The 17,673-nt window shown below is 39.4% G+C and overlaps 1 protein-coding gene across 1 annotated transcript; it reads left to right on the top strand.

Moving 5' to 3' along the window:
- The first annotated feature begins 2,082 nt into the window (after positions 1 to 2,082).
- On the top strand, positions 2,083 to 16,750 carry CYP340A3 (cytochrome P450 4c21-like). The gene is made up of 10 exons (XM_028184765.2): positions 2,083 to 2,380; positions 3,067 to 3,156; positions 3,909 to 4,019; positions 6,830 to 7,015; positions 7,428 to 7,621; positions 9,431 to 9,497; positions 10,389 to 10,578; positions 11,273 to 11,424; positions 13,567 to 13,746; positions 15,839 to 16,750. Exons 1-10 carry the CDS (start codon positions 2,236 to 2,238, stop codon positions 15,991 to 15,993), a joined length of 1,470 nt encoding a protein of 489 aa, XP_028040566.2. The 5' UTR covers positions 2,083 to 2,235; the 3' UTR covers positions 15,994 to 16,750.
- Positions 16,751 to 17,673: the final 923 nt, after the last annotated feature.

The following is a 17,673-nucleotide window of genomic DNA, read 5'->3' as shown; positions in this document are numbered from 1 at the left end:
ATTGTAAACTAGATTCAATTGCCTATCCACCAGACCTAATTTCATTTTTGTTCGCTGTAGGTAAGTGTCCCATACAAAGGTGCCCGATGTCCTTTTATTACCTAAATCACACGAAGATACATCATTGCCTGGATTAGGACATTGGTAAGTTTTTACCGAAAATGAACCCAATTAATACGATGCGGATGGACAAAATTGTTATTACACTAATCGGTAGGCATACCTATTCACTGCCCGCGGATGTTTCTGTATTTTTGTGCTTTTGATAAGGTTTTCCTGCCGTTAAAGACACAATGTTCAGGTATTTTTACATTCATAGTAAATGTTACCATGTTAGCAATCTATATCCCGCATATAGAATCCCGCAATGAATTTTAGTCCTTTAGTGGGAGTTAGGCGTAACTACCGTCAAAGGAACGCTAAATTAAGGCATCTAGACCTCATCGACAAACAACAATGGGTATTTTAAAAACGATTCTGAACGAAAAAAAAATTGGTAGGGTAAGTGCGAAAAAATGTCGAGGAATACTTATTTCTGAAAAAATTCTAAACCTTTTTTGTTGCGGTAAGTTCAATCGCTAGATTATCACGTGTAGGTTTTGGCTCACCCCCACAGCAGCTCAGACTGACTGGCATCGTCCATCAGCCCTCTCGGTAAGTAGACTCTACAAAGCCGTCGACAACAGCACTGCGCAATGAGGTCGACGAGCGCTACGTCTTATCCCCTACAATTTCATTTTGCTTAGCGGCATATACATCGCTATCTATATTATATATATTTCATGTAATTGATTTGTATTGAGTTACCAAATAAACGTGTTACCTTCTTTCATTCTTTGTCTTTATTTAAATACTTCTACTTTCACTTTTAGTGCATGCAAATAATAGACAAAAATTTACCGTCCAAGAGAGCTTAAATACAGTTCGATACTGACAGCGTAAGACTGTCTATTGCTTGTTTACATACGATATCCTTTTATAATTGTTGTGGAAAGCCAGCAACCTACGGCGTAACCGATCCGTGGTCTACCGTTACCAATACCTATTCCTTGTTTTAGGATCATCTTAGGTCATAGGAAAAATTATCTATGGTCTCTAGACCAATACGGCAACGTGGTTGATTACGCGAGACAAAATGATAAATGAAAATATTTCGCGCTACATAATACTGTTGTACAACCGGTGAAATACTATTCCCACATCAAACATACAATGTAACGATTGGTGAGACGTTTGATGAAGATAGTGTTTTAATCGTAAAGGGGTACCGTCTAGGTCTTTAAATCGTTCCTAGACTCTGCGGAGTACCGGATCCGCGTCTCCGTTATAATTCACTCACTCTTCACATTTTTAACAGTAGACTGAAACAAATCTCCTGTTTATTTGCAGTTATACGCTTTCCGCAGCTCAGGCAGACGCTAATTATTGATGTCGGCTCTGCTATCTCAAGCACTGGAGGATATGGTGAAGAGATCAGACGACGATGCGCCATTACCAGGTCAGCAGTGGAACGGCTGGGAAAGATTTGGAAGGGTAGGAGGATTACCAAGAAGACTAAGGTCAGATTGATGAAATGTCTTGTGTTTCCAATCTTTCTCTATGGAGCCGAAACCTGGTCTCTAAGATTGCAGGATCGCCGTAAAATCGATGCACTGGAGATGTGGTGCTGGAGACGCCTCCTAAAGATCCCATGGGTGGCATTCCACACCAATGCATCCATCCTCAAAGAACTCGGTATCAAAGACCGACTTTCGTCAACAGTGCAACTGAGGGTTTTAAAATTCTTTGGTCACATCTCCAGAAAAGAGCACTCGATGGAGAGACTGGTAGTCCAGGGCCGGGTGGAAGGCAGAAGATCACGCGGCCGCTCACCGACCCGCTGGACTGACCTAATAAAGAAGGCAACTGAGTCCACTATGGTCGAATGTACTCGTAACGCTTCGAACCGCCAGACCTGGAAGCACATTGCCTGGAGGGTGGTTGTCGGGAGCATGGGTGACCTAACAGGTCCTACTGCACATACAGCGTCAACGCAACCACGACCACTCTGACAAGAGTGTCCGACTGAGAAGAATTATTGATAAACATGATCGCTCAATAATAATAAAACAATGAACCCGATATATTTTAGTACAAATAATATATCACGGGCCGCGTCTGTTACCGCCGAAAATGATAAAAGAACGAACGTATGAGATTTGAGTCAGTTTCGCTCCCGAATTCATTGATTACGCCATGTTAATACCGGTTTTCTTAATTATTTTATGCGTAATATTATATTATTTTTATTGGAGAGATAAGAGCATCAATAATGTTCCGTTGTGCGACAAATATCTGCCTATTATTGGACACACGCATCTGTTTATTGGGAACACTAAAAGTGAGTATCGACTGTGCTTAGTACCTACATATTTAGTACAGTACGAATTAGCTACCACCAAGGAAAGAGACGTGTACTAACAATGCGAACCTTCGGCAAATATGTATAGTCTGTACCAGCGGCTCTTAACCACAATGTCGTGACATTCGGGTATCGCAAACACCCGTCCAGTTTGTCGCGAGGTTTGCAAACACGATATTTTTATCTAAGTTAACCTGAGGATTATCGCACACATCTCTGGGGTAATTAATTGCATTTTCTACTATCAAACAGTTTGTATGTAAGAAAATAGTTACATATATCGTGAATTAGTAAGAGAATCTTAGTACGCCACTGAATGAAAAAGGTTGAGAGCCGCTAGCCTAGTTGCAGCAGCACTATTTTTTTATTTTTTATTGCTTAGATGAGTGGACGAGCTCACAGCCCACCTGGTGTTAAGTGGTTACTGGAGCCCATAGACATCTACAACGTAAATGCGCCACCCACCTTGAGATATAAGTTCTAAGGTATCAATTATAGTTACAACGGCTGCCCCACCCTTCAAACCGAAACGCATTACTAATTCACGGCAGAAATAGGCAGGGTGGTGGTACCTACCCGTGCGGACTCACAAGAGGTCCTACCACCAGTAGATATGCCACCAGTATGCCTAGATAACAAAAACGTTTGCTCTTTTCGCGTCTCAGGAGTACTTCGAACTGTGAAAAGTATATGTGAAGACACAAACGACAAGGGCGGTGTAACGGTGGCTAGATTAGCATTCCAAGATTATTATGGTATGTAAAACTTACACACATAACAATACTATATAAATGATTTTATACTTACTAGATGTCCCGCAGTAGTCGAAATTCGACTATAATTAATTGGAATTGTAAGTTTGTACACTATTATGATTGTATTTTATACTTCTATAATCACAAAATTCGCCAAGGCTACACTATAAAAAATATTAATAAAGACAAACAATATTTAATCTATTCTCAATTTGACCACAACGTCAAGAACAAAAGTTTGACAATAAATAGTATGCATGCGTGCGTGCGTCAAATACATGGTATGTAGTGTGTGTAATGTTTTCTTAATTGATTTAATGTATCATTTATGCATTATTTAAAAAAAATCTTAGCATTGTGCACTTCTTCTCTATATTCTCTATAAGTGTGGAAAATTTCATACTCCTCCGTCCGCGCAATTTTCGTAAAAAGGGATACAAAGTTTTTGCTTCACGTATTAATATATAGATTTTAATACGTTCACTATGTGTCATTGGACACGGCTCTTTTGGCAAGTGCGTTAAGTGGTTATAATGACCCGAAAGCAACTTTACTTCGGTAGATTGTAATATCAAAAACAAAAGACTATTAGTTTAAAATGACTACTACTCTGTAAGGGCTTTGTATTATTAACATTACATACTTCAACGCACAGCATAGATATCGGGCCGAGACAATATTTGGCGTACAATACACACACACACACATAAATTACTTTTAAGTATAAATCGTGTCTATCAATTTATTTACAGTAATAACTGATCCAGTTGATAATTTGAAAATAGCAAATGGTACATTTCTGAAACACTTTGCTTATCGATTTACCAGCCACTGGTTAGGGGATGGTCTCATTACTTCTTCAGGTAAGTTCGGTCGGTTTTTATTACTTTCAAAGAGGAGCGTGTGGCCTGCCTGATGGTGAGCGATTATCGTCACCACATCAGCTATGCCATGGCTACGACACCGCTGGGAACCACTCAGGAAGCTGATCGAACCTTTGGCTGTATGGTAGCCTAGAATATGACCACCCCATCTCTTTCCCCAGCACCCTATTGAAAAGTACCTCGATGTTAAATTAATGATTATATCATACAAGAATAAACAATGCTAGTTTGCTTAATATATCTAACCGGCGCCATCTAGGCGGGCTTCGGACAGTCTGCCGACCGAGAGGGCTGGTGGTCGTGGCGCCGACGACCGCCAGTCCGGCGTCCCGAGGGGGAGGGTGATGGGAGAGATGTGCTCCGCACTAAACGCTTCACTTTCCCCCCTTTGCCTTGTCATGAGTTCTGTCTCATGCGAGGTTTGGACGTTGGTTGTTGAGCGACAGGAGGTTTTAGTCAGTTCGACTCTGACATACCCCGCCCAGTATCCCCAGAAAAGGGCGGAAGTCCGGCGATTTCCTCCTGACCAAAAAAAAAAAAAAAACCCGCTCGTTCTTATCATATCATTCAACTTATTCTCAAATCATTGATATAAAAACATGTTTACGTGACTTCATTATGACCTTTATTCAAACATTTAAATTATTTCGCTGCGATAACTTGTTTACATTTCTTAATGAACTCTTTCTATAAGAGCATGCATGGTTCAGTAGTTATAACCGAACATCCATAAAACCACTGTAGATTTATATACCTAGTCTTGCCATAAATACTGAGACAAAGGAAAAAAAAATCTATTGCAAATAACATTTATTACTTTTACAGTGTGTTAGTCAGCAGATCGAAAACAGAACATCTGTTCTGTGATTTTGGCGGTCTCTCCAATTTTGCACCCATTTCCCTCGACGGAACACCTTTGCCAGTATGTCAAGACTTCCGCTACCTAGGGTCTGTTATCCAAAGCGACGGTGAACTGGATCGTACTGTCAGGCACAGAATTGACGCAGGATGGATGAAATGGCGGCAGGTCACGGGCACCATATGTGACTCGCACATCCCTCTTCCCCTAAAAGGGAAGATATATAAGACCTTAATAAGGCCTGCCGTCTTGTATGGATCAGCGTGTTGGACAACGAAAGTGGCGGATGAAAGGCGATTGCATGCAGCAGAGATGCGAATGTTGCGATGGATGTGTGGAGTAACGAGAATGGATAGAATACGGAATGAATATGTTAGAGGAAGTCTGAAAGTGGCACCTGTGACAGAGAAGCTGAGGAGTGCACGTTTGGGATGGTATGGACATGTGATGAGACGGAATGAAAATGAGGTTGTTAAGAGAGTGTTAACTATGAATGTGGAAGGATTTAGAGGAAGAGGTAGACCTAAGAAGAAATGGATGGATTGTGTGAAAGACGATATGGGTAGGAGGGGAGTGAGCGAAGAAATGGTATATGATAGAAGAGTATGGAAGGAGAAAACATGTTGCGCCGACCCCAGGTGACTGGGAGAAGGGCAGGATAATGATGATGATGACAGTGTGTTAGTTTAAATAATATTTTAATAAATTTAAAGTATAAAAATCTTATTCAAAGTGGTCTCCATTGGCTGCAATACAGTCCTTTAAACGTTGAGGCCAGTTATGAATATAAGCACGCGCTCTTTCCATGGGAAAATTTTTCACTGCCAATCGTACGGATTGTTTTAGGGACTCCAAATTATCATGGCGCTTAGAGCAAGCCGTACTCTCTAAAACTGACCATAAATCATAATCCAGCGGATTAAGATCGGGACTAGACGACGGCCAGTCTTCAACTCTGATGAAGTCCGAAACGTTCGTTTCCAACCAAGACTGCGTAGACCGAGTTTTATGACCTGGTGCCGAGTCTTGCTGGAAGGACCATTCTTGATTATTGAACATGGTGTTGTTAAGGGGCTTCACTACCTTCTCAAGAATGGTATCTTGATACACTTGAGCCGATGTTTTGATACCTTTTTCATGGTATGGCTCAGTCACTCCTTCATAGCTAATACCCCACCAAACTATCACTGAAGTCGGATAGTGTCCCCGTTGCACTCTGTCGACTAATTGGGAAGCTTCCTTAGAGCTTTGAGCATACATACGGTCATTTTGTTTGTTAAAATGTTGATCAATTGTAAAAAATTTCTCATCCGTAAACAAAATTCTCTATTGGTGTCTATTCTCTTTTGAATTATCAGTTATGAAATAACAAGTACGTCTCTTAAAGGCTGCAAGTCCTAACTCATCTTTTAAAATACGCGACATGGTTCTAGGTACTATCTTCATCTCCCGAGATAAAATATTTTGCTTTCGGACAGGAATTCTTCGAATTCTTTCCCTTACCCCAGCTTTTTCGTACGAACACTACATGGACGGCCAGATCTTTTTCTGTCACAAACAGAGGAGGTCTCATTGCACCTATTAATAGCTCGGTACACAAACATTTTACTAATACCAAGCGTATGGAGAGTTTTAAATTTGCATTTGGCTCCATACCTATTTTGTGTAATGCAATCACAGCGATTCGGTTTTCTTTATCACCCCACTCCATTTTAATATCGCAAAATATTGTACAATGTATTGGCGCCAAAATGAGAAAACTCAATGAGCAATCATATAAAAATGACAGATTTCTAAATTAAAATGTAATATTTTGTTTATTTTCAATTGTAACAGTATTTATGGCCAGACTAAGTATTAGTAATAGATATTGAAGTTGATATTACAGCACTGAATGTGGTTTCTTCATATTCCAACGTCCCAATTTCAGGTGAAACTTGGAAGCGTCACCGTAAGCTGCTTAGTCCGGCGTTCAACCAACAAATACTAAACAGCTTCATTGGTGTATTCAATGATGAATCAAGGAAACTGGTTTCTGAAATCGGAAATGAAATGGCTAAAGGCCCCGTGGAGGTTACGACACCCTTCAGACAAATGGCTTTCAGATTATTATTTTGTGAGTGCTTAAAGCTTAAAGCTTGAATTGAGTGGAAAAGCATTCTTAAACGCCACTGTCACAACATACGAATCCGAAACACCAAATCATTAACTAGTTCGATAGAAATTCTATAAAATAAATGTAGAATTGGAATCGTGGCGCATATAATAAGACTATTTCATTGTTGCACTTTTATGGTTCTCTTCTCAAATCTTCTCTATTATAATAATTAATAATTATCTGGCACCTTTTTTGCGATTTGCATATTCAATTGTCCTCGCCATCTTGCTTTTCTCTGTCATTCATTTTTCCTTTTCTTACCGTTTTCTTTCACTCACATCTTAACGCTCCGTGCCACTCTCTTTCCATACTTTTCATTCTTATCAATCCTACATAAATGTTATTAATTCACTGCCTTTTCTTTATCTAGTAACGGCGTTTGGTATACCAGTGGAGGACAGCGATTTCAATCAGAAATACATCCACTCGGTCGACAAATTATTGTCAATGTTGATATATCGGTTCCAGAATGTTTTATTACACAATTCGTTCATTTACAAAATTAGTGGCTTAAAGAAAAAAGAAGAACAAATTGTTGAGACAGTACATGCAATGTCGAACATGGTAAGCATAATGGATACTCTTTTTTTCGCGCAGTGGGCTGAACCTCCCTTGAGGTATCCGCATCTCAGGGTACGCGATACGTGGGTCTTGACGGTCTGCAGATGTAAGGAGCAGACCGCGGACTCAAGGAGATTTGAAGGCCCTACCAACCAAAGGACTCCCTTTGCACCCTCTCACCCGATGCCTGATCTCCGTCCGGGGTCAGAACCCAAGCAGAGATCGCCACCCCGAGGACAACCGACCGACGAGTCGTCGAGGCGACCATCGACGAACAACGACGCCGGTCTCCGCGGTACGGTGCCGCTGGTGCTCAGGATAGCCCTCTGGGTCAGTACCCGGCTTGTCGGGTCGGCCGACCGGGTTGTTCTTGCACAGTGCGTTCGGTGACGACAGCGATTACGGTAACGCAGACCGCATCCGCCGACGCATCTTCCCATCCTCCTGGTATCAGCAGGCTAGAGTGACGATAGCGTGCGGCGCAGCCTCGACCCCCTCAGGTCACCCTGTGAACATCACCGGGAACAGACTGCGTCCTCACAGGGGCCATAGTTGGACGAACGCTCTCCCTCGGCCCCCAGATCGGCGGCGGTGTTACGGCGCCAAGAGGGAAGAAAAGCTCTCTCTCTTCCCACCACCTCCTTCTGCCAGATGGTGCACTTTCAGAAGTCGAGCATTGCCTGCAGCCTGATAGGACGCTGCCGAACATCTTACCCAAGACGGTTAGCAGCGACAGTTCCGGTTTTATCTCCATGATGAGGACGCGGCGCTGCTCTGTGAAAACGGGACAGTGCGTAGACGTATGCTCTGCCGTGTCCTCGTCGCACCATCAGCAATCAGGCACTTTGGCGCTGGCTCCTCCAGGTGACGGCTGAAACAGCCCTGCCTTGTCGCCCGGAAAGTGAGACGTCCTCGGTCACGATTCACTCAGTCGAAGAGGACTAAGCGCATCGCGCCGATGGTTCGTTGTCCGTAAGCAGGGTTTGGATTGGAGGGATTGGACGCGGCTCCCCTCCTGGACGCGGCTCCCCTCTGGTCGCATGGCCATGCGTAATCCGCTGCGAGCACCAACTCATAATAGGTATAACAACAGCGAGATATTATGATTACATTATGATACCAAACTAGTCCGGTACTAGATGTGCATTTACCATCTTGTATTTTCGGAGTATCTACGAGATAAGAGCGAATGCTAGTCGTAAGTATATTTTTGCTAATTGCATAGTTGGGGTAAGCTCCTAATACATATATTCGGATTCCAATATGTAGGTATCCAACCGAATGTCCTTTGCAAAGGCGCTTTTCCATATTCGCGGTATATAAAGAACTTTTATTGTATATTTTTATTTTTTATTGCTTAGATGGATGGACGAGCTCACAGCCCACCTGATGTTAAGTGGTTACTGGAGCCCATAGACATCTACAACGTAAATGCGCCACCCACCTCGAGATATAAGTTCTAAGGTCTCAGTATAGTTACAACGGCTACCCCACCCTTCGAACCGAAACGCATTACTGCTTCACGGCGGAAATAGGCGGGGTGGTGGTACCCACTCGCGCGGACTCACAAGAGGTCCTACCACCAGTAATTACGCAAATTATAATTTTGCGGGTTTCATTTTTATTACACGATGTTATTCCTTCACCGTGGAAGTCAATCCTGAACATTTGTTATACGTATTTCATTAGAAAAATTAGTACCCGCCTGCGGGATTCGAACACCGGTGCATCGCTTCAACACGAATGCACCGGACGTCTTATCCGTTAGGCCACGACGACTTCTAAAATTGCTGATGATTAATTTATTTTCAGATTATAAAGCGTAAAAGGGAAGCCGCTAAGAATAAATCACCGACTGACGAACATTGTTACGACACCGGTACGTATAAGGAAACTACCTTCTTTACAATTCTTATTATTCTTAAATGATTTTATGAATACATCTTTTTAATGCGATTAGTGTACTTGTGTGATTAGTTCAAGGTCCACCTGGTTTTAAAAGGGTTACCGGAGCCGTTAAGTGCATGAGGTCTATGCCTCAATTCTGTAGTATTACGACTGTCCTATGCAGAAGTACGCATTGTGGTGACACCATCATCCCGTCACTTCCGTATATCATTCTGAATATCCATCATACAACAGTTTAGGTTGTGATGAGCTCTGATCAATGATACACGCGTTCCCGTCTATAAGGTATCCTACATTACTGGTGGTAGGACTTCTTGTAAGTCCACACGGCTAGGTTCCACCACCCGCCTGTCTCTGCCGTGAAGCAGTAATGCGTTTCGGTTTGAAGGGTGAGGCAGCTGTTGTAACTATACTGAGACGTTAGAACTTATATCTCAAGGTGGATGGCCCATTTTACGTTGTAATGTCTATGGGCTCCAGTAACCACTTAACACCAGATAGGCTGTGAGCTCGTCCACCCATTTAAGCAATAATCTATATATATAAAAATGAATTGCTGTTCGTTAGTCTCGCTAAAACTCGAGAACGGCTGGACCGATTTGGCTAAACTTGGTCTTGAATTATTTGTGGACGTCTCCAGACAAGGTTTATAAGGTGAATAAATATGAAAATGCTTGGAATTAAATGAAAATAACAATTTTGTTTTTCCTTTGATGTGTTCCCCTGTCGGACGGATTCCTTTTGTTTGTTTTAAGTTTATTTTAAACAAAAGTTTAGGTTTTTTATTTATTTATTGAGGCACTACGAAGTTTGCCGGGTCAGCTAGTAAAATAATAAAAACAAGGCTATCCATATATTGCAGCACACAGATATAAATCAATACTAGATCTGCTACTGAAAGGATTTGACGGCGATGTTCTGACCGACAAAGAGATCAGAGATGAGGTCGACACCATCATAGTCGCCGGATACGATACATCGTCATGGGTCTTGACGTTGGTCATGATGGCACTGGGCTCTTACCCCGAAATCCAGAATAAAGTTTACCAGGAGTAAGTTTTGAGGCTTCTGCGAATGTTGATAGTTTCATAGAATCGACAGGTATTTCAATCATGAGATGCTGATCAGGATTCAATACTAGGACCAGTGATTCTGTACCACTGCGATGTGACACATTTGTGTGCCGCGAAATTTAAGAAACGTACAATAGTACAATATTATAAAGCTTTTTTATTACGAGCATAGTATACATTATAATACTTTATTAAAATTAATGTAGGATTAGTAAGAACGGAACGTATGAAAAGTGTGTGGAACGGATCGTTAATATGTGAGTGAGAGAAAACGGAAAGAAAGGGAAAAGAGAATGACAGAGAAAAGGAAGATGGCGAAGACGATTAATGAGCAAGACGTAATCAAAAGTGTTAATTAATTTTTTTAATTATTATTATTATAGCAGTAGATTTTGGAACAGTCTAAGTTTTATTTTATGCGCTGCGATCCCTATTCTACATTAATTATTTTTATATAAAAAAAAAAAGGTTTAATATCACTGCTTTGACACTCAAATTGTTTTCGAGTATAATCTTTCTTCGTCTTGCTTCATTTAATATTGTTTATCACAAAGGTCAATTAATTTTAGTACAAAAACCTGCTTGCATATGAATATGTATATTATTCATGTCTGTACAGACAATATACAGACGTATGCACTGACGCGTTTTTTTTTATTATTATTAAAAACAGAGTAAGCTCCATGTTCGGAGACTCAGAGGCAGATGTCGATAGATCACACTACCCAGGGTTGGTTTACGTCGAAGCTGTCCTAAAGGAGACCTTGAGACTATACCCGATCGTACCAATTGTTTTGAGACAAACTGAAAGCGACATTGAACTGAGTAAGCAAAATTAATCTAATATATAAAATTCTCGTGTCACGGGGTGCGTGATTGAACTCCTCCGAAACGGCTCGACCAATTTTTATGAAATTTTATATGCATGTTCAGTAGGTCTGAGAATTGACTACTATCTATTTTTCATACCCCTAAGTGATAAGGGTTGTCCACCCCTAACATTTATTTTTATTTTTGGACATTTTTTTTTGTTATAATGAGGCATTACCTTGGTATGTGGTTGAATGAGGTTTTGTTATTTTTATACTCCTTAATCGTTCACAGCGCTACATGCCTATTTCACTCATTTACCACATCCTTACACACTTACAATAAGTTTTTTTATTTTCTACACTAGAAATTCCCTAGATATCTTATATATGCTTAGCGATGATTTGTGATTGCTTTATTTAATGATAATTTACATTTCATTTATCTGTCCAAGAGCCGGCGATGAATTTTCGGAATGTATTTCATGCTGTCGGAAAATATTAAAAAGAAGCTGTATATTATCGATGTTAACGAATTCGGAATAGCAGGAGATCCAAAATCCACAATGATTTTTTCATATAGCATAACGTACATTTCTACTCTTCTTTTTCTCCACCTTATCCCACTAGGTGGGGTCGGCACAGCTAATTTTTCTCTTCCATTCTCATCTATCAGCCGTCATCGCAACACTCGCTCCCCTCTCTCTCATATCTTCATTCACACACTCCATCCATGTCTTCTTCGGTCGACCTCTTCCACCTCTACCTTGCACTACCATTTCCACACATCTCCTAGTCACATGCATCTTCTCTCTACGCATCACATGTCCATACCACGCTAACCGTCCGCTCTTTGATTTGTAGATCACCGGAGCTACTTTCACACTTCCTCTGATATACTCATTCTTTATCTTTATGACGTACCTATATGACGTACAATTTACGTTTATTACATTACCAAAACATCCAAAATTCGTCTCTTGCTCTTTGACTAGTAATCTAGCTTTTAATAATAAAAGGAAATATTGTAAGCCCGCACGGGTAGGTAACAATATTCCCTCTGTACCAGCCGTGAAGCCGGCGTACGTTCTAATTTGAAATTTGAGACACAATTATTGTTTTTAAGGGATTTTATGACCTGGTAACTAAGACCTTTACGTCATGTCTCATTTTAATTTTTAATTTTTATGAAAAATGATAGTAGGGAGTGAAATGATGTGAAATGAAGATGATTAATTTGAGACATTAATCGACTAGGATAAAATGAGATGAGATGATATGGGATGAAATATAATCTCAGTAAAATGGCGGTTATTTACTGAGATTTTTCAGTGGACTTTTTGGAGGATCAGGACGTTAACAAACCACCATTATTACACATTAAAACCCGAAGAAACACTAAATAGACAAAATAAAATAAATCACTCAAATTCCTCTTCGCGTTCCCGCCGAAAAGTCTGAGACACAATAAAATACTGTTTCACAACAAAATAAAGAAATGTGTAGAGTAGACTTCACATTACGTACGGTCATGAGTCATCGTTGCGGTCTACAATAACCAATAGAAACGAGTCAAAGACCTCATGTCTTAAGGCGAGTGGGGAAATTCGCAGCGATGTCTATGGACCACGGCAACAAATGCGCATGAACGTCCTCCAAATCTACAGATAAATTTATAGTTTTATAAGAACTGTAAATTGAAAAATACCTCCACATTTGATTATCATCATCAACATAATTAGTGGTGTTACAGCCGCGGCTAGGCCAGTAGATCTCTCCAGCTCGATCCATTCGCGAGTATTCCTTTTCCATCTTATCACTACTAAGTTCTTGGTGATCTTTTCGATGCCGTCAAACCATCTAAGCTGCCTCCAGAAGGCGTCTGTGTACCGACCTTACTACCGCGCCACGTGACCTTCCCGTCTGGTCTTTGTACTCTTAATGACGTTTAGGTCATCGTATAAAATGGTACAGCCCGTGGTGAAAACGCGTTCGCCATCTCTCATATTCTACCACAGCCTCAAAGATACGCTTAAGTACTTGTGATACCTTGTGATACCTTCTTGCTCAATAACTAACATTCAGAACCGTAGGAGAGCGTGGGCCTTGGTAAGGTTTTGTACAAAATTGTCAATGACCCGTGATATATTTTCTTCAGAGAACTACACGATACCGGCCGACAGTAACTGTGTGCTGGGTATCTATGGTCTGAACCGCCACCCAGTGTGGGGCCCGGACGCGCACACGTTCCGACCAGAGCGCTGGTTGGAGCCCGGAGGTGTGCCCGACGACCCTAATGCATTCGCAGGATTCAGCGTCGGGAAACGGACATGTATCGGTAAATATAACAGAATGAAATATCAAAGCTAAAACGAGTAAAACTTAAATTAAGAAAGCAAAAACAGTGATCGTATTATTTACAACAATGTCTTTCAGGCACATTCGTCAAGAGGGGAATATGTTTTTAGCGTCATGACTAACTGCTATGAAATCGTCATTCCGTCAGTTAATTTAACTTGTATGAACAAATTCCACATATACGTAGCCGCCGAACTCCGAATACGTGAAAGAATTATAAAGTAGACTAAATAAAAACATAAAATCTCAATGCATTTCGCAGACAGCCTTCATCTATAAATAATTATGTAAAAATAGACATTTTAAAAACATTAAATGCAAATGCAACATTGCAGTTACTTCGTCATTATTTCTCAAAAATTGGCTTGAAAATTGGCAAAAATTTCGAACCTGTCTGATGACAGTGACGTATTCAACTATAATATATTGTATGTTTTAATGTCACTTAAGTTTTAAAATGTGAATTGAATTTTAAAATTCAAATTTACCTTGTAATTTTAAAATGAGATTCAGATTGTTTATAAAAAATAAATAAGCACTTTATAATTAGTAGTACAATTATAACTGTTAAACACAAAATGAATGTTCGATTGCTACTTACAAAATTATATCATAAAAACTATAAAACTCTGAATATTTCTTTCACAAGACTGCCACGGTTTCCAATTTCTCGGGTGGAACAGCACTTGTAATATTTATAATACAATATAATACAACAGAGACTTCCGCGTGTGACTTTTACCTATCTGACAGTAGTAGCCTCAAGGAGTTACTCTGGCTTCACTTTCACCGGTGGTTGAGTTCACAGGACTCAGCCTGATTTATATTTTAATACTGGCAAGGGCAGTGCTTCACTGAATCTACCACCGGATCGGAATCGCGACCCACTGCGAAGATCCGGCGAGAGACTCACTGGATTGTATCTGTGGGTTAAGTTACACATCGAACTCTTCGTCCAGTTCGATTTCTTTGACTTCTACGTGGGTAACGGAGGGTAACGCGTCCGAGGGTGCAAGGGACCTCTACACTAGACTTTCGTGGTGACTAACTCCATGATCTCCGGGATCCGCTGGTTGAGTGCTAGCGATGCCCTAGCACTGTAATAGACAATAAACTCTGCTTTTTCATCGTCATCTCATGTCTCCCAAGAGGGTAGTAATATTCAAGTTGCGATGTCTATGGACTTGTGGTTTGATATTAGCTCTCCGTATTCGAGGAAAATTTTCACTCGGAATATACAAAAAGCCAAACCCGTTATTTCAATCATATTTGTAATGTTCAGATGTATGTGTGCAATGTTAAAATATAAACAAAAAAGAAGTAAACGACGCTAGCACTAGACCAGAGTTCCCCAAACTTTTTTGTGTCGTAGACCCCTTGCCATGTTTTTCCGTGTTGGGTAGACCCCCTACTTACCTGATATTGATTTCCTGTAAATTTCTAACTGTAGTAAAGTTTAGTGTTAAAAACTTAAAGTAAAAACACATGTTCATTTATACATTTATTAATTGAATTTAAATTAAAACTACTCAAAATAAAATTTTGTATCTGTTATGTAAAATATACGTAACATAAAATAAACTATAAATAAAATAACATAGCAATAAGTCAATATTTTTAGTGAGAAGGTGAACCTGATGCTTTAATAATAAATTATCAACATTTGGTGTCAATTTTGTAAGGGTTAATCTTAAATCTCCTCAGCTAATTATGTCTTGATATTATAAGATAGTATGATGTAAGTAAACAGTTACTATCAGTGTATGTGTTGAGATCCAGGTTGTCATAGACCCCTAGGGGTCGCTATAGACCACTTTGGGAATCACTGCACTAGATGATACAAATTAAAGTAAAATTTCGTTTTTATATTGAACTTAAATCGGCGCGCGAATCTTGTTGTGATGACGTCACGGGACACCTGCGCGTTCGGGATTTCCGATCGCGCCCGATGACACCCGATTGCGACCCGATATGCTAGTGTTGCACGCTACAGACTCTAATAAGCAATGAGTATCAAATTACCCAACTAGTACACTAAAATCGTTCTTTTTCTATAATCTGTCTCGTTACAGGTAAAGTCTATGCTCTGATGTCTATGAAGACCACTCTAGTGCATTTAATACGACGATACAAGGTTACCGCAGATATCTCCAAGGTGGAATTCAAAATGGATGTGCTCATGACGCCGGTGAACAACTGCAACGTCAAATTTGAATTGAGGAAGTGAATACTTCTTTTACGAATGTAGAACTTGTAGCTATAGGAAGTGGATTACACTAAATTGCCATAATAAATATATATAATATGATCACGCCACGTTAACTGATCCCGTGCTAAGTTCATAAAGAACTTGTGTTACAGGTACCAGATAAAGGAAATAAATGTAAGACTTTTATTATACACATACATATATATATAATATACATCCATAACCCTGGAAAAGACATTTTATATTTATCATACGAATATCTTCCGCTGGCGGGATTCGAACCCGCGACCCCCTCGTGTAGTGACCATGTCACTTACCACTACAACAGACGGCGGTTAAATATAATAATAATAAATCTCATAGCGAATCAAAATTATGTAAAAAACTAGTTTTTAGCTCGTAACTTCACCCGTCTGGACGACACTTGACCGCTTGCGCGAACACTCGCGGTCAGCAGCGGAATTCTGCAATATTTCCCAGGATTCAAACTTTTTAGATATTGAAGTTAGTCAAAATCATATTAATAGTTCGGTCGTGAAAACATTACAGACAAACAGTGTTACTTTCCAACAAAACATACATATTTACTACGTAATTTCTAGCATCTAAGTTAGATGCATTAGATGCAAATTAAATCATTTGCATATTATTAACACAAACATTTCAACACTGAGATTAAGATTTTCAAATATCAGAACGTAAATATATTATTCGTTTCTCTGCATTTTCATATAAATGTTTGATTGTATGTGTTGATTATATTTTATATTAAATCTCACTTTGTTTTATTTTAAATGGTTATAAACTAATATCTCCTATGTACAAACAGTAAACAAGGACGCTACGTAAGAATCTATACTAATATTATAAAGAGGAAAGATTTGTGTGTTTGTTTGTTTCGAATAGGCTCTGAAACTACTGGACCGATTTGAAAAAATCTTTTTCCATTAGAAGCCGATATTGTCCCTGATGAACATAGGCTACTTTTTTTTATTTATTTTTTTTATTTTTTATTTTTTGTTTCATGTGTGTTTTAATGTTTCCGAAGCGAAGCGAGGGCGGGTCGCTAGTAAATAATAATCTTGATCCAATGAAGCTTTACTTTTGGTTTACTTTTAGACGATTTTAAAAAAGGTCGAGATTTTCAGTTCGATTGTATTTTTTTTTGTTTTTCATCATGTCAGAACTGTATCATTATAAAAGATTTGGAAAATTAATTTTCAAGTGAAACTTCTTTATCGACGTAGAGAGGAAAAAAAGTATGTAATGTTTTTCGGTTACGATTATGTTATACTTCTACCGTGTGTGACTTGCACACCCACACTTTTTTTTTTCTAAAGATATGCTTTCAAATTCCATAAGAAATTCTTAAATAAAAGTTCATAAAACAATTGAAAAAATGTCGTTTATGTGCGCGCGGGTATTTTTCTGAACTAACAATTTAATTGAAGTATTTTACAATTTAAATCGGTTTGCTACTTTTTCATAATTGAATATAAATAATTTACTAGTTCTATTTTATAGCAAGCTGTATTGCCTTATCTATTACACGTATTTTTCGTATATTATGTATCTCTTAGCCTCGACCTCTAGAGCAATTGATTAAAGAAATAGGTATTATCAGAAATGGACAAACATCCGTTAAAAACATTTAATTACAAAAAAGAACGAATATTCAGATTCAAAGTTTACAAGCAC

This window comes from Bombyx mandarina, chromosome 26 (assembly GCF_030267445.1).
Source record: "Bombyx mandarina strain Sakado chromosome 26, ASM3026744v2".
In the NCBI taxonomy this organism is placed as follows: domain Eukaryota; kingdom Metazoa; phylum Arthropoda; class Insecta; order Lepidoptera; family Bombycidae; genus Bombyx; species Bombyx mandarina.
The sequence above is the reverse complement of the archived record's forward strand: the minus strand, read 5'-3'. Positions and strand labels throughout refer to the sequence as shown.

Coding starts and splice junctions, on each gene's coding strand:
- CYP340A3 (XM_028184765.2), top strand. CDS start 2,236: ATGTTAATACCGGTTTTCTTAATTATTTTATGCGTAATATTATATTAT. Junction 3,157..3,908: donor AGCATTCCAAGATTATTATG/GTATGTAAAACT, acceptor ATTTATTTACAG/TAATAACTGATCCAGTTGAT. Junction 13,747..15,838: donor CGGGAAACGGACATGTATCG/GTAAATATAACA, acceptor GTCTCGTTACAG/GTAAAGTCTATGCTCTGATG.